The sequence below is a fragment of the Protomyctophum parallelum genome (assembly GCF_964188405.1).
Source record: "Protomyctophum parallelum genome assembly, chromosome: 4".
Classification (NCBI taxonomy): Eukaryota; Metazoa; Chordata; class Actinopteri; order Myctophiformes; family Myctophidae; genus Protomyctophum; species Protomyctophum parallelum.
Genome location: NC_139700.1, coordinates 46992980 through 47009486, shown reverse-complemented (window position 1 = coordinate 47009486; position 16507 = coordinate 46992980). Strand labels below are relative to the sequence as shown.

At 44.6% G+C, this 16507-nt stretch overlaps 1 protein-coding gene across 5 annotated transcripts in view; it reads right to left on the bottom strand.

Moving 5' to 3' along the window:
- LOC310857938 (fibroblast growth factor 4A-like) overlaps positions 1 to 5592 on the bottom strand; it is a 35032-nt gene extending 29440 nt beyond the window's left edge. For 4 of the 5 annotated variants that reach the window (XR_014569189.1, XR_014569190.1, XR_014569191.1 and 1 more), the window contains exons 1-2: positions 5057 to 5592; positions 2441 to 2544 (exon numbers count right to left, since the gene is read on the bottom strand). Coding sequence is in view for 2 of the 5 variants with exons in the window: in XM_083763966.1 (XP_083620092.1) it covers positions 2441 to 2544; positions 5057 to 5498 (546 nt within the window). In the remaining 3 variants the exon portion in view is untranslated. Of the gene's footprint in view, positions 360 to 2440; positions 2545 to 5056 lie in introns of all 5 variants that reach the window. The other variant, XM_083763967.1, reaches the window with a different exon arrangement.
- Between the last annotated feature and the right edge of the window lie 10915 nt (positions 5593 to 16507).

The following is a 16507-nucleotide window of genomic DNA, read 5'->3' as shown; positions in this document are numbered from 1 at the left end:
AATATGGGCATGCTCTGCCGACTGAAAAAACAAAACGACAGGATTAAGGTTGGCGAACATGCGTTAATATTAGGACCGCGCTGCGACATGCTTGCGGTTATGTTTAGGGGAGGGTATGAGGAGGCTTGTCATTTTCAGTAGGCTCAGTAGACCTGACTAGACCGATAAGATCGGTTAACGTGTCATCAAAGCCAATCGCAGCCAGTATAGGCTCCAGGCGAGCCGATCGGCTGGATACGATCGGCGTAATAAGTAACCTACTGGGAACTATCGGTTGATTTGCGGTCGAAACGGCTGCATGAACAGGTTGTTTCGAGGTACAAGGGAGTCCTGAAGCAGCCACGGGAGGTATAACAGATCTGAGAGAAAGAGGAAGATTGTTCCAGTCAGATGGAGCTTTGTATAGTGGAATTAACCCTCTTATGGACACCCTAATTAACAGTGGATTGTGCCTTCTACCTGCACTATTCATATGTTTAATTCGTCATTTTAATTCCAATAGAAAAATTCCGTGACATACCCACTATATCTCATTCTAGTAATCCTATAGTATTATACCCAGTCCTGATGGTGGCGGTAACTTCACCATTATGCCGATTTTGACCAAATAGAGCGAATCTGGCGATGTCATTTCCGGTTCCACGGATCACAACATCCACTAGTTTTCTTCACTTATGTGTTACACAGTCAGACGTCCGGGATGCTAAGCTATCATCGTTTATTTTAATAACCAAGTCAAATTAAGCTGTAATCAAGCCCCAAATATCGCATATTACGCAGCGATGCACATAAAGACTGCGCATGCGTGTGAGAGCGTGCACGTGAGGATTTCGGCCGTTAGCCAAACAAGCTAAAGGTTGCTCCATTTTGCTACATTAAGCCCCCGATTATAGGGAATAAAACGTTTACGTCATTTACGTCAACGGATATGATGGCTTTTTTATTCATTACTGTTGTAATCTGATTGCCCATGGCTGTGTACTTGTACGTAAGAGCACAGTGTACTTGATAATGTATTGTGTACTGACTGAACTGTAGCATACTTTATATTTAGCTACTGGAGACATCTCAGACAGCAAGGTCATGACAGCTTGCTGCAGTTAGCGGTTGTTATGTCTCAAGTGTTGTCACGTCATTAGGATCCAGCTCTATATATTTCCTGTATGTGTGTAATAGACTTTGTGAACTTTTAGCGTGACACTGTCTCGTGTCACGTTATTGTTCTCCCGGGCCCGCCGACCGCCGCCGCCGTACCAAAGGTATACTTCAACCGGATTGTCATCACACAACACCCAGCCGGAACACACACTACCCGTCTGTAAAACCAGATGAGGGTTCAGTACTTAGGGCCGATTCATACTCCTATTTTACCGCTGTTTCGGCGCTGTAGAGCCGAAATGATTTCGGCTCGTCAGAAATCTTCAGTAGCACCGAAGAGCCGACTTTAGGACGGTACCCGCACCCCCCCCCCCCCCCGCCCCCCCGAACCTCAAATGACGTCACATTGTAGGCTCTACAGAGCCGAACTGACTTTTATTCGGCTCTAAAATAGGAGTATGAATCGGCCCTTAGAGTTTACAACAATTACATCAATAGCCATAAGGGGGTTAATATCGCCACAGATGTCGTATCTATGGTGAGGTAGCCTTATCGTCCATCCCCTAACGTGAAAGCCACGGGTAAGTCTTAACCGGTCTTAACTGGCCACGCATGTCGGGAGCCACAGTTTTAACCGGACTGAAAGAATATATATTCAAAGATTTTCACTGTATACATTTTCACGTTTCTTTTCTTCAAAAATAGCAGACCTACAAGCTCGTAGCGCGGCACTTCATGGTGCCGTGCTACAAGCTTGTAGATCTGCTATTTTTCAATAGCTAACGTATATAACATAATGCTTAAAACACCAAAAGGGGTTCCCGACCAGAATGGATTAAGCCTAATGTTAGGCTACAGCTATAATAGACTGGTTTGTACTACTATACTTTTGAGAGATGCACATCCTCCTATGGGCTTCGGGCTTTGACTTGACCCCCTTTCACATACAGCTCTGTAAAGCAGTTACAGTAAGTATGTACAGTAGCCAACATATTAAAGTCCTATACGATACGGTATGTTAACGGATTTGTATCATTTATATAGCCCGGCCACGCCATAGTACTACAACGGCTAAGAAGGATGACAACATTGTGCGACTATTTGGCACACAGACCCTCTAAGCTGTAAGGGTCACAGCATAGATCGTCTATGATCATCAGGGCCAAAGAAGCCATGCACAGCACAGCGCGCCAATCCACAATAATGGCATCCTAATAAAACCGGATCGGGCTGCCAATAACACTATAATTATAGCAGCGAGCAAAGGCAGCATGCAGTAACTATTTCAGGGAGGCCGTTAATAAGTCAAATATGAAATGGAATAGCTTCGTAGCGTACCTACCGTTGCGTACAACCGTCCACGGCCGCTCATCGCGACAAAGCGCCCACTCTGCACGCCGTAGAGGCTGACGACCCCTCGCTCCACCGCCGAGATCTCTATTAGACCTATAGCAGACAAAGAGATCTCTATTAGACCTATAGCAGACAAAGTGATCTCTATTAGACCTATAGCAGACAAAGTGATCTCTATTAGACCTATCGCAGACAAAGAGATCTCTATTAGACCTATAGCAGACAAAGTGATCTCTATTAGACCTATAGCAGACAAAGTGATCTCTATTAGACCTATAGCAGACAAAGTGATCTCTATTAGATCTATAGCAGACAAAGTGATCTCTATTAGACCTATAGCAGACAAAGTGATCTCTATTAGACCTATAGCAGACAAAGTGATCTCTATTAGACCTATAGCAGACAAAGTGATCTCTATTAGACCTATAGCAGACAAAGAGATCTCTATTAGACCTATAGCAGACAAAGTGATCTCTATTAGACCTATAGCAGACAAAGTGATCTCTATTAGACCTATAGCAGACAAAGTGATCTCTATTAGACCTATAGCAGACAAAGAGATCTCTATTAGACCTATAGCAGACAAAGTGCCGTTAGATTATTAGGCTCAGTGGTGGAAAGAAAAGTACTCAATTGTTTTACTTAAGTAAAAGTACCAATACTGCAATTTAGAAGTAGCCTACTTTGTTACAAGTCAAAGTATTCTCTTATGGGGGGGGGGGGGGGGTCCCTGGCATATCTCTTCAAATGGGGGTCTGCGGGCTCATCAGTGTCAATCTGGGGGTCCTAGGCATGACAACGTTTGGGAAGCACTGCGCTAGAGGGCGCTGTTCACCTCGGTTCGTGTTTTTGAGGGGCGCTATAGCCCAGCTTTGTGCGTATACCCCATAGCGATGATTCGATTGGCTGAGCTTGAGGATAAAAACGAAAAAGGTGAGGACAGACAAGCGAGGACGGCAATTGTGATTGGCTGCAGAGCATGGAATTGAGGATAAAAAAATCACACCCGTGTGAAGTGAGAGGCTCTCTTATCATCCATGATCCATCGTACATCATCATCATACATACATACATACAAGTACAGTACAGAGCACAGCCTCACTCCCCGAACCCACCTCACCCCTGCCCACTTTGACAGGCTGGAATGGCTTAGGGTCGAGGACAGAGTACAGCATCTTGCAATGGGTCTGGTCCACAAGATTCGCTACATGCACTAAGATACCCATGTATACCTGTCTAAATACTTCCTTAATGTCGCTGCAATTCGAAACTGGCCCCCGTAAAATCTGAATCCCCCTCCCACCCCTCACTGTATATGTTTGTTTTTTTCCTTTTTTTATGATGAATTCCTGTTTTTGGCTACATAGTAGTGTATATTTGTACGTCTCTAAATGTTATGATGAATTGAACATGGTGGACCCTCTTGTAAACAAGTCTAATGCTTCATGGTGTCATCCACTCACAGTTAACAGTTGTTGTATTGAGTTGTGCTTGAAATGTACTGTAATTCTGCAAAACTGTTAATAAATTATTCAATCCATCAATCCATACTTCAATACAGTACAGAGCACAGTACAGTACAGTAATGTATAGTTGTTTTATGTATTTTTAAATCACACTCATGTGAAGTGAGGGGCGCTCTTATCATGATACATCATCACATTCCGTGCTCAGCCAATCAAATCATCACAAATGTCATTCCGGCCAATCACTTATAGGCGTCTTCACTTGTCTGCCCTCACACACAATATCTTCAATATTATTAATATGTACTTTGCTCATGTTCTCACAGACACCCAAAGCTGTGCATATAGGAGGGGCTCGCGCCCCTCAAAAATAAAACACGAACCGGGGGAATAGCGCCACCTATCTGCAGTGACTTCAGGACTTCAGTGGTCTATGTCCACCTCTATTAAATCTAGCACAATGGATTAGATTAATTTAAATAACTGTCACAATGTCCATTCTTTATAGTGCTTGATTTATGTATCCATTTTGCCAACTCTGAGATGGGGGGCAGGGTCCATTTGGTACCCCCACCCCTTCAAAGAGTACAAGGGCAGGCTGGTTACTATGGTATGTATAGGCTCTGATACATAGCCCTAATGCCCTTTGCTGCCGAAGGCATTAGAGCTATGGAACAGAGCTATGTTATGGTCTGCTGCTTTTTAAGAAACCCAAAGCTGCGGCCATAATATATAGCCTTACGTGTGTGTGACATGTGTGACATAATATGATCATGAATTCATGATGTTAACAGAATAGGCGGGGGTAGACAGTAGGCTAGCCTATCGCAGATCAATATCCACTATAGTATTGATCGATCAATCATTCATCATAACAACCCATTCTGAACGGGAACCCATTTTGGTGTTAGCATCATGCTATGCTTTAGCTATTGAAAAATAGCAGATCTACAAGCTCATAGCGCCACCGAGTGGCGCGCTATGAGCTTGTAGGTCTGCTATTTTTTTTTTAATCGAAGAATGACTGACATTTTTAGAATCTGATCTCAGGTCAGAATGGGTTAATCAGACCAGTGTGTGTGTCCAGTGGAAACCTCGTATGAATCTGATCTCAGGTCAGAATGGGTTAAACAACTCACTGTATTGGTTCTCTTGGTGCGCGCCGCTGATCCTCCCGTCGGGCAGCACCTCCAGGTGGAAGCCGATGCCCGCGTTGCAGTAGAGCCTCCGCAGCCTCTTGGTGCCCCCCAGCAGGTAGCGCCCCTGCAGCTGCGACCCCCCGGCGGCGGAGAAGGACGAGGAGAGCCCCAGAAGCGACTCCCAGTCCCAGGCGGAGGCTGCTGGGATCCTCGCCGGGTGGTGGTGGTGGTGGTGGTGGTGTAGGAGAACCGTGCTGGGGTTAGGGGAGGAGGAGGACACGGACACGGCCGGGTGGTGGCGCTGCACCGTGGCCGCGGCGGGGTAGCAGGACACCGTGGCGCCGCCCGCCGCCAGGAGGAGGGCCAGCAGCAGCAGCGGGGTCAGAGTCCTCGGCGTGCGGGTCCAGTGCGTGGTGCCGGTGCCCCCTGCCTCGCAGGACATAGTCCTATATACTACTGATGAGGAATCGAGGAGCCTTATGTGCGCAATGTGGCCATATCATATACCCCCACCCCACGCCGCGCCGCGGTGCGTGGCGTGCGAGGTGTGTGTGTGTGTGGGGGGGGGGATTAATGACCCCTAAAAATACCCAGCGCAGCAGCAGCGCCCATGCACCGTACCGACCCCGTCGCAGCCAGCAGGAGTCGACGTCTTGTTTTGCTGGTTTCAGCATGCCGCTGCAATGCATGGCGGGGGGGGGGGGTATTTCGGGAGCAGCGTGGAGTCGGAGGAGCGAATTAAGGGGGGCTTTGGGCCATGAAGCGATGCAAAGAGCCGAAGAGAGAGAGAGAGAGAGAGAGAGAGAGAGAGAGAAAGAGAGCTCGTGTGTGTGTGTGTGTGTGTGTGTGTGTGTGTGTGTGTGTGTGTGTGTGCGCGCGCGCGCCCGCGGCCCGCGGTATGCGTGCGTGCGTGTGTGGCGTGTTGCGCCTTGCGCGTGTAGCAGTAGATATCATATTAGTTTGGAATTTAAGACTAAAATCACTGCATATATATTGGAACTTCAAACTACCGTATATCACTGCATAGATATTAGTCTGGAACGCCAGACCAACATCACTGTGTATATATTAGTCTGGAACTTCAGACCAACATCACTGTGTATGTATTAGTATGGAACTTCAGACTAACATCACTGCATATATTAGTCTGGAACTTCAGACTAGTATCACAGATATTAGTCTGGTACTTCAGACTAACGTCACTGCATAGATATTAGTCTGGAACTTCAGACTAATTCGTCTGGTTTCCAGGCTAGTTCTGCAATGCCAAGTGTGTGGAGACACAATAACCCTGAAGTCAAAATCCAACACCCCAAATCTCAGCCACTCGCTCACCCACACTCGATCACTCCAGCATGGTGGTGTTACGGTGACATTGGTGACCTGACGAAATGTGTGACCATCTTGTGGACTTCACACAACTTACAATATTTTGCGCCGAACAAATAATTACAAAGATAAACAACCAAAGTGTTGTAACCTGCCGTTTTCTTCTTCTTTCAAATTGTTCTGCCCAAAAAAAATGGTGTCAAATTTGTTGTCATGATTTGTCACAACTCCAGTTGGCTTTGTACGAGGCTTAAAGGGTCTTTAAATAAATAACTTTTTTTGGTTTTGAAATGTCTATGGGGGAAATTAACAGGGAATTATTTCCTGGGTCGCCGTAGCGGGCGCGATTGCTACGCTCTTTAAACAAACAACTGCAACAATTTACATTCGGACACGTTGTGTGAAGTCCACAAGCTGGTCACATATTTCGGCAGGTCACCAATTTCACTATTGCCAATGTGGAGTGACCGAGTGCGAGTGAGCGAGTGGCTGAGATTTTGGGTATTGGAATTTAGCTCGAGTGTTTGGCAGCTGGATTTGACAGTGCACTTTCAGCATGGTGTGCGTCTCTGGCTCGTGATGATGGAACCCTTTGGCAGTGGGGCTCCTGAATTGGGTCGGTGTTCATATGTCTTTCCTTATTTAGAAGGTGGGACCGTGTAAAAACACGTTGCTTATCACCGGAGAGTGGTGGTGGTGGCTTTTCCTTTGCGGCGAGTGACACTTCAGCCATACTGCTGCTATTACAAACTTTCTTTATTTCTCCCCCACACCCTCCCGGAAAATGTCTCCTTTGGTTAGCCTGGACTCTAGTCTAAATCATATTTCATTCTTGTTACAATTAACACCATGCCTGGGGGAATATATAGCCTATGGCCCATAGCCTTGCATATTATACGGTGTGTATTCCTTCCTCCTAGGAGACTTGTGGTGGGAAGCAAACAGGATAGGCCTGTGGCACTGCATTGCTAGCATGCCATTCCCAGCAGCGACATGATAAGCTCTCTCATCTTTTCCATGTAACAGATAATGCCTCTAGCAGCAGGCAGCAGCATTGGCTCATGCGTCGCATGCATACGTCAGTGGTGTGAGGGCCGGTTCTAGGCATAAGCATTATAAGCGGTCGCTTAGGGCCACAACCACTAAGGGGGCCACATCACAGGCCCCTATCTATCCCATACATGGGCTACTGGCGGCCACATGTATTTGCATTTAACCCATTCTGACCTGAGATCAGATTCTAAAAATGTCAGTCGTTCTTCGATTTTTTTCAAAAATAGCAGATCAACAAGCTCATAGCGCGCCACCGAGTGGCGCGCTACGAGCTTGTAGGTCTGCTATTTTTCAATAGCTAAAGCATAGCATGATGCCGACACCAAAATGGGTTCCCGTACAGAATGGGTTAAGTTCATAAAGGTAATGTAGGAACATGTATTTGAAATTAAATAAAAATGTAAATATTCAGGATTCCAATCAGAAATAGCAAAACAAAAAAAAATCAGGATTCCAATTTTTTTTTTAATAGCAAAAATAGCAGATCTACGAGCTCAAAATGTGTCGAAGTTTGAGCTTGTAGATCAGCTATTTTTGAGTGGTGCAACTACTCCAAGGAACAGCTTTGTCCGTGTTCATGACTGTATGTGACGTTCACCTATGTATGTGTGAGTATCATATAATGAGTACCAGTAGGGGCGCTGTTGCCTGCGGCTGCTAATATGAGAGAGAGAGAGAGAGAGAGAGAGAGAGAGAGGAGGGGGGGGGGGGGGGGGGGGTTGCACCACTCGGTTCACACGGGTGTGATTTTTTTACTATAATTTATGCATTGTGGCCCTCTGGAGTGAGAAATATAGTGACCCTCTCCATCATCAAAGTTTCCCACCCCTGCCCTATCCAAAAACTAGTTTATTATTTTAATATGCCTGAAGAAATTTGGGGTCCAAAACACTGAATTGGTTTCAATCTACAGTCTGGCACAGTTCCTTGACTGCCAGCCAGACTAAAAGTCTGGAAAGAGTCCAAAAAACGGGCTTGCAGAATCATTCTCGGCCGGAGGTACTCGGGATTCACAGGAGCTCTCCTTGTGCACCCTCACATTGTGCACCCTATAGCAGAGAGGCGCGCCCACCTATGCCTTGACTTCGCCAGGAAGCTGTTCAAATCTAACTTCAGGAACTGGCTACCTCCTCTCAGGAAAGATCTCTGGACGTCTTTGGATGTTTTTTAATGGCACCTGTCTTTTCAAACCTGTGATCATGCTGAAAGTTGAATGAACATAAACATGATATGCAAAAACATTTAGATCTCACAACAGAATAATTTGATAATATGCCACACGCAGTTGAATGCAAGTTGCACATTGCATTATGCAATACACCTGTGACCCACTGTCCACAGGTGAAGTGGTTTGCCATTGATTGCAGTTGGTTGATTGAATTGTTGGCAATAGGCTAGCACAGTAAAGATGATAATAATCAAATATGTTGTGTGTAGTTCTTTATAGATCTAGCCTTTTCATTTTGATCTCAAAGCGCACCAAATTGAAGCATTTTCAACTACCCCCGCACACACACACACACACACACAAACATTGTTTGTATTACATCTAAAGTGCCTTGCAGAGTCGAACGTAACAGACGCAAGAATACATACGCAACGGAGGGTGAGATAAATTTCTCCCTTGTATTGCGTCAGTTACGTGATATGTCTTGTTCTGTCGGGTTGAGATCCCGAGCCAACGCAACCATATTGCTTGCGTTGCATACAAAGGCCCAATATTCCTAGACAAATGCTAACACAAAAGTCATTTTGGGGACAGAATTTGATGTTATGAAATTAGACAACAGAACCATAATGTATTCATATTCATAATGCAGTTTATTTTGTATAAAATCTATTTTGTAACTGCACAATTATAGACAATCTTACACAAGGAAAATAAAATACATCTTTCTGTAAGGGATGGATGATGCAATAATAATAATAATAATGGCACTGGTATGGTATAGTTAGAAAAGTGACATTTATGTCCTCTGAGAAGATGGTACAAATTATGTGAAAATAATATCCCTGAACATCTTTGTGTGCGTGTGTGCGTGTGTACGTGTGCGTGTGTGTGTTGTGTACAGGCACTTTTACCGTCTGTAAATTAGACAGCAATATTTAGGCAAAAACAAAAGGCCTGGTGGATGTACTGAACTATATACTGCAGTCCCCAAATTATTTTGGGGGGTGTCCCCAGATGAATAGCTTAATGTGCAACATTGTTTTCCTCACTCAACAGTTAACAAACCAACATGCAGTAGAAGTGTGTATCTTGCACATTTCTTAAAGTTACAATTTAACCGAATACCCAAGTATCCTATACGTATTAAGGAAGAGGCCACACATTGTGGAAATAGCCGACCTACAGTACAAGCTCAAAAGTTCGGTTTGAGCTTGTAGTTCGGCGGGCATTTTGACAATGTTTACATGTAGAACGTAGAGTCAAACTAAATGTAAAGCCCTAACCACACCAAAGGGTCAAGACGGTTTGCACGTTGACCCATGTTGACCCCTAGTGATTCAACGCATGGAATTCAATGGCCCCAAACCACACCAAAAGGGTCAAGAAGATGGTTTTAGATCCTTGCAACCGTTTGGAACCAAGATTCAAGATTTTATTTGCCATGTCAACAAGTTGATAGGAATTTGTCATTGTGTAGGCACTCATTGCAGTTACAACAATCAGAGCTACACAGCTGCAGCCATATTTCGGCGCTGCCCTCAGCTTTCTTGCATCAGAGGCCAGAAAGTCGCATGGTGACCCTTTGGTGTGGTTATAAGGCTTAAGGCGGCCTAACAGGCTCTAGTGCTGCATGTACTGAACATCAACTGTAAAATAGTAAGAAATAATAAGTGGTTATGATCCAGTTAAAAGCAGAAGAGACAAAAATTACAGCTTGTTGCCTGCATCTCAACCAACACATACAATACAAAGATCGTCAAAACCCCACTGAGGCTTTAGTCGCGCGGCTGCGACATGCCGTGAGCTTATAAAACCAGCTAGATTTCGAACTCCTGTTCGAACAGCTCAACAGGGATACGTTTTTTGTTAACAGAGTTTTAAGACCCTCCCACTGAGCAATTGTCGACTTTTAGACGTCTACTCTAAATGACTGTCTAAAAAAATGGGGTAAAAATAGTCTAAAATGTTAAGTTGTTTATCAGTCTAGCTAGCCTGGCTAATCAAGGTCTAAATGTAGACAGTCTATATATAGACGTTGAAACGACGTCGTTTCAACGTCTAAAAAAACTTTCATTTTTAGACTATATTCACCCCAGTTTTTAGATTTTCTTTTGCCATTTAGACGTCTATTAGACTACAAAAATGCTCAGTGGGCTATTTTCTTTTAATATTATTATGATTAAGTATTTGGAATAGGCCATGCAGCATAGGTCCATTTCAACAGCCCCAACAGGACGTTATCAAAGCTATACAGTAAACAGGTGTGTAAAATATTAATAAATTACAGCCTTCTTGAGTAATAACGAGTCAGTCATATGACACGTTCGTACAAATAATTTATATTCTTCACAGACATAGCCTCGTCCTCGTCGCACCCCCGTGACCCATGCCAAAAAAAGGCCAATGTTTTATGTGCTTATAATCCGTAGTAAAAACAAAACAAAATAAACAGAATAAATAAATGTATATTATGTACAAAGTTGTGTTTATTGTGTGTAGAGGCACTTTGACGAGGGGTTATATTATAAACCTTTAACCTGAAGTGAAGTGTTTTTGATTTAGTCATATTCTTTATGAATATGAATGTCGCTTGGTTTTTAGATATTAATTTAGTCATCTGTAATGTTTTTAGTTTTAGTCTAGTCTCAGTCGACTAAACATCATGAGATTTTAGTCGACTGAATCTGCAGTTTTGCCTTCGATTTCTTTAATTCTGTCCTTGGTAGTAGGCCTAATGGCAGATTTTTACACTATTTCCAGAGTGCCACCCAAGCATAAAAGGAGTCGTCTTTTAGCTCCACTGGATCTCGATCAGGGCTGGAAAAAAAAGGTAGTCGACAGATATTTTTCGTCATAGTTTTGGTCGACGGAGCCCATTTTTGGCGGGAACCCCTTTTGGTGTTTTATACTTTAGCTATTGAAAAATAGCAGATCTACACGCTCATCGCGCGGCACTCGAACTTGTAGGTCTGCTAATCGTGAAAATGTGCCTCAAATCTTTGAATATATATTATTACAGAGTGAACTCAAATCTTTGCTTTCCCTGGAACAACATACTTGCAGATGGGGGGGGGGGGGGGGAGGCATATAACATATCATTTTTGGGGTCCTTGACATGACATATTGAGCACCACTGATACAGAAACATAAGGTTTTTTCAGAAAACTGTCAGGATTTTGATTTTTTTTTAAATTTCGACATCAGGCCTGTATGGGTTAAGCGGTCAGATGGGCGAGCCGTTTATCTGAACGATAATCAAACGATCGATCAATCGTGTCCCTATACTATAGGTGGCTTATTTGTGCCAGATGAAAAAAAGACAAAAACAAACAAACACTAAAATACTACTAATGCACGCACGCCGAGATACAAAACATACAAAAACAAGCCCCACTCAAAACCACATGTCCTAAATGGCAAACATCAATCAATCAATCAATCAATCAATCGATCAATACTACATTTTTGTGCGTGCTATTTAGCAATTTTTAGAAGAAAAAAGAAAGAGGGTTTTAATTGCTTAGTTTAAAATTATGTAAATGTATTTTAAATAGTTACTGTATCGATTTCAAATCATTGGATCGTATCATATCGCCATAATGAACCAATATGGTCCATCCATCGTATCGTCAACCATGGAACCAAATGGACCCTTAGGGGTCTGTAACTCTGAGAGCGTAACACATGGAACCAAATGGACCCTTAGGGGTCTGTAACTCTGAGAGTGTACACATGGAACCAAATGGACCCTTAGGGGTCTGTAACTCGGAGAGTGTACACATGGAACCAAATGGACCCTTAGGGGTCTGTAACTCTGAGAGTGTAACACATGGAACCAAATGGACCCTTAGGGGTCTGTAACTCTGAGAGCGTAACACATGAAACCAAATGGACCCTTATGGGTCTGTAACTCGGAGAGTGTACACATGGAACCAAATGGACCCTTACGGGTCTGTAACTCTGAGAGTGTACACATGGAACCAAATGGACCCTTACGGGTCTGTAACTCTGAGAGCGTACACATGGAACCAAATGGACCCTTAGGGGTCTGTAACTCTGAGAGCGTAACACATGGAACCAAATGGACCCTTAGGGGTCTGTAACTCTGAGAGCGTAACACATGGAACCAAATGGACCCTTAGGGGTCTGTAACTCTGAGAGCGTACACATGGAACCAAATGGACCCTTAGGGGTCTGTAACTCGGAGAGTGTACACATGGAACCAAATGGACCCTTACGGGTCTGTAACTCTGAGAGTGTACACATGGAACCAAATGGACCCTTACGGGTGGGTAACTCGGAGAGCGTAACACATGGAACCAAATGGACCCTTACGGGTCTGTAACTCGGAGAGTGTAACACATGGAACCAAATGGACCCTTACGGGTCTGTAACTCGGAGAGTGTAACACATGGAACCAAATGGACCCTTACGGGTCTGTAACTCTGAGAGCGTAACACATGGAACCAAATGGACCCTTAGGGGTCTGTAACTCTGAGAGTGTACACATGGAACCAAATGGACCCTTAGGGGTCTGTAACTCTGAGAGTGTACACATGGAACCAAATGGACCCTTACGGGTCTGTAACTCTGAGAGCGTAACACATGGAACCAAATGGACCCTTACGGGTGGGTAACTCGGAGAGCGTAACACATGGAACCAAATGGACCCTTACGGGTGGGTAACTCTGAGAGCGTACACATGGAACCAAATGGACCCTTAGGGGTCTGTAACTCTGAGAGCGTACACATGGAACCAAATGGACCCTTATGGGTCTGTAACTCTGAGAGTGTACACATGGAACCAAATGGACCCTTAGGGGTCTGTAACTCTGAGAGCGTAACACATGGAAGCAAATGGACCCTTACGGGTGGGTAACTCGGAGAGTGTACACATGGAACCTAAATGTATTTTTTTGTTTTTTTGTCAGGCCTAAATGGGCTAAAGTGGAAAGCTGGACATAAACTACTGTATACTGGACTGGACTTAATGGACTGTGGTGTGTTTGTTCAGTAACAGGGAGTCTTTCCCGCTCTTTAGTAAACATTAAAATACATTTTCAGGTGGGGATACCAATTCTATCCAATCAGGAGAGAGAGACATAACTCATACAGGATGGACCAACAAAGTAACATTGGAAGCGATTCCGTCGCGCGACCATGCAGCGCCGGAAATAACAGATCCTCCGCAAGCGACGGGATCACGACTACAAATTTAGACCTATAACCTTAACGTCAGGGAGTTGGAGAATGGAATTGTACGGTAAATCCGTTCAGTTGTACAGTAAACGCGTTGTCGTCATCATTCTTCGAACCCCGGTCGATCATGGATCATGGATTTCACAACGCCACGCCAGACTTCCCGGTCCTTCATTGCCATTCCCCAGTTCCTGCTTTACTGATGCATGGTGTGTCCCTATAGCGAGGACATCAGGAAACGGCAGTTTTCTACCTCCGGTCTGTTTTGACTGAGGCAGGACTCCAGAGAAGGAAGGGAGGATATAACCTCATTGTCGGCTCTGTAAGCAGTGGCCGGCAAACAGTGTTCGAGTCGATGGGTGGCTCTTCCAAGAGAGATTCTGTGCTCTCATTAGAAGGCGGGTGTACTTTAACCCATTTTGGGGGCGGGAACCCCTTTTTTTGGTGTTTTAAGCATCGTTATACTTTAGCCATTGAAAAATAGCAGATCTACAAGCTCATAGCGCGGCACTGAGTACCGCGCCACAAGCTTGTAGATCTGCTATTTTTGAAAAAACCGTGAAAATGTGGCGATAATCTTTGAATATATATATTCTCTCCGAACGAATGTTTTTTAAATCAAATCTTTGCTTCTGGTGGGGTTGCCTGGAACAACAGATATTCAGATGGGGGTCGGCGGCCAATTACATATATAATATATTTGGGGGTCCTTGAGATGAAAATGTTTGAGAACGACTGACATAGAAACATAGAAAGTTTTTCAGAAAACTGTCACGATTTAGACGACACTTGTAGAGTCGTCCTCGGTTCTAAATGGGTTAAGTGTCATCCAGCCCTTTCTCTAATTTCTTTGTGTTGTACACAGGGGTGACCATGATGTCCCCCTTTGCGTGGGACAGTCCCTCATTGCCAGGACTGTTCAGGCGTCCCACAAATTGAGACCATGTCCCACATTGTGACTGGCAGGCCTCACTGCTGAAATGCCTTAATAGTTAGTCCCCCAATAGTTGGCTCTCTTGCCTCTTTCCTGCAAGACATGCTATTATTATGTCTGTTAAAATAACATGAGAAATATCCCCTAGGCTATGGTACCAAGTCGGCCATACCACCCATAACCAAAATTTGCATGAGGAGGAGGAGGAAGGTGGGCACAGCCGAGAGTGTAAGAGGTCGGACACCGTAGAAAGCTTTAGAGTAGATTTGCACTCAATTCTACACCATTCAGTTCCTCCCATGCTGTGCACTAGTTAGAGCACTAGGGGGCAGTGCAGGCACGCCTACGTCTTGTTTGTAAACTGGACTGTACATGAGTTGGCTCTGGAACTGCGGGCCACGTCTTTACGTCTAGATATAGAACAAATATTTTCGGCAAAATTGCAGATCTGCTATTTTTGGCTAATGTTCTGCCCAGAATGTGAATGATGGGGGTTCAAGTGGTCACACGAACGCACGTGCACAGACAGTCACACAGACACACACACACACACAGACAGACACACACACACACACACACACACACACACACACACACACACACACACACACACACACACACACACACACACACACACACACACACACACACACACACACACACACACACACAAAGAGAGGCAGCATGGGGGAAACCCGAAAGCGTCCAAAGTAATTATGACCAAAAAACTGTTACTTTTCACGGCTCAAATTCCAAATTAGCAAGACTGTGTTGAGCTTGTAGATCTACAAGCTCAACACGTGCCACATTTTCTGAGATTGTGGATCAGCTATTTTTTGGCACATTTTATGACAAAGTAGAGCATTCATTTACGAAATACGAATAAACAATAAAGGTTTTAAATAGGCAGATAGGACAACTTTCTACCCGACAGCAACAGAAAGCAACACCAGCGCACCGGTAACAACAACAACAACAACAATTGAAGGCATTGTGGGGAATCGTAGTGCATTGCATTGTGGGCTGAGTCGCGGTCCAAATGACAACCTGAACCGGAAAACCACCAAAAAATAAATCCAATAATTTCCGCGACTGGCGAGTCCGTGAACTCGCATATAAAGCGATACTAATATCACAGCATGGATATTAGTCTCGTCCATAGACATGTACAGTATAAAGGCTAGGTGTCTCAAGGCGGAGTCTCTGACGTAGTTCACCCGGCGGCCATCTTGCTTCGGGGCTACAGTACAGTATGTTCTATGGCAGCTCAAACAAAAACAGTCATAACTCCCTCAAAGCTTGACCGATTTACAAACGGGTTGGTGTATTACAAACGTCATCAACGGGGCTTAATTTAGTTCATCTTAACGTCGTATAAAAGCATATAAGTATGCGGACGTCTCTGACGATTATAACAAACCAAACCGAAAATCGGTTGAAAATGGAGTAAGTTATGGTTATTTAAAAGTACATCATGCCCCCATAGACACAATGTTATGCTGCCCCGAGGTAAGATGGCCGCCACGTAGCAACGTCGCTCTCCATTGGCCAGCAGCGCGGAGTGAGCCATCTAGCTTTCTTAGATATTTCTATGGTCTCGTCCCTCTCAGTATTAGATTTTCTCCCCCCCCCCCCGCAAATGTCCCGCCCCCTATTTGCATACTGGGGACCTGGTTGGTTACAGCCTGGTTCCAAGACGAATCTGGTTGGCTTATACCTCACCACATCGGCCGTGAAGGCCTCCCACAATTGAGAGGGGGGGGGG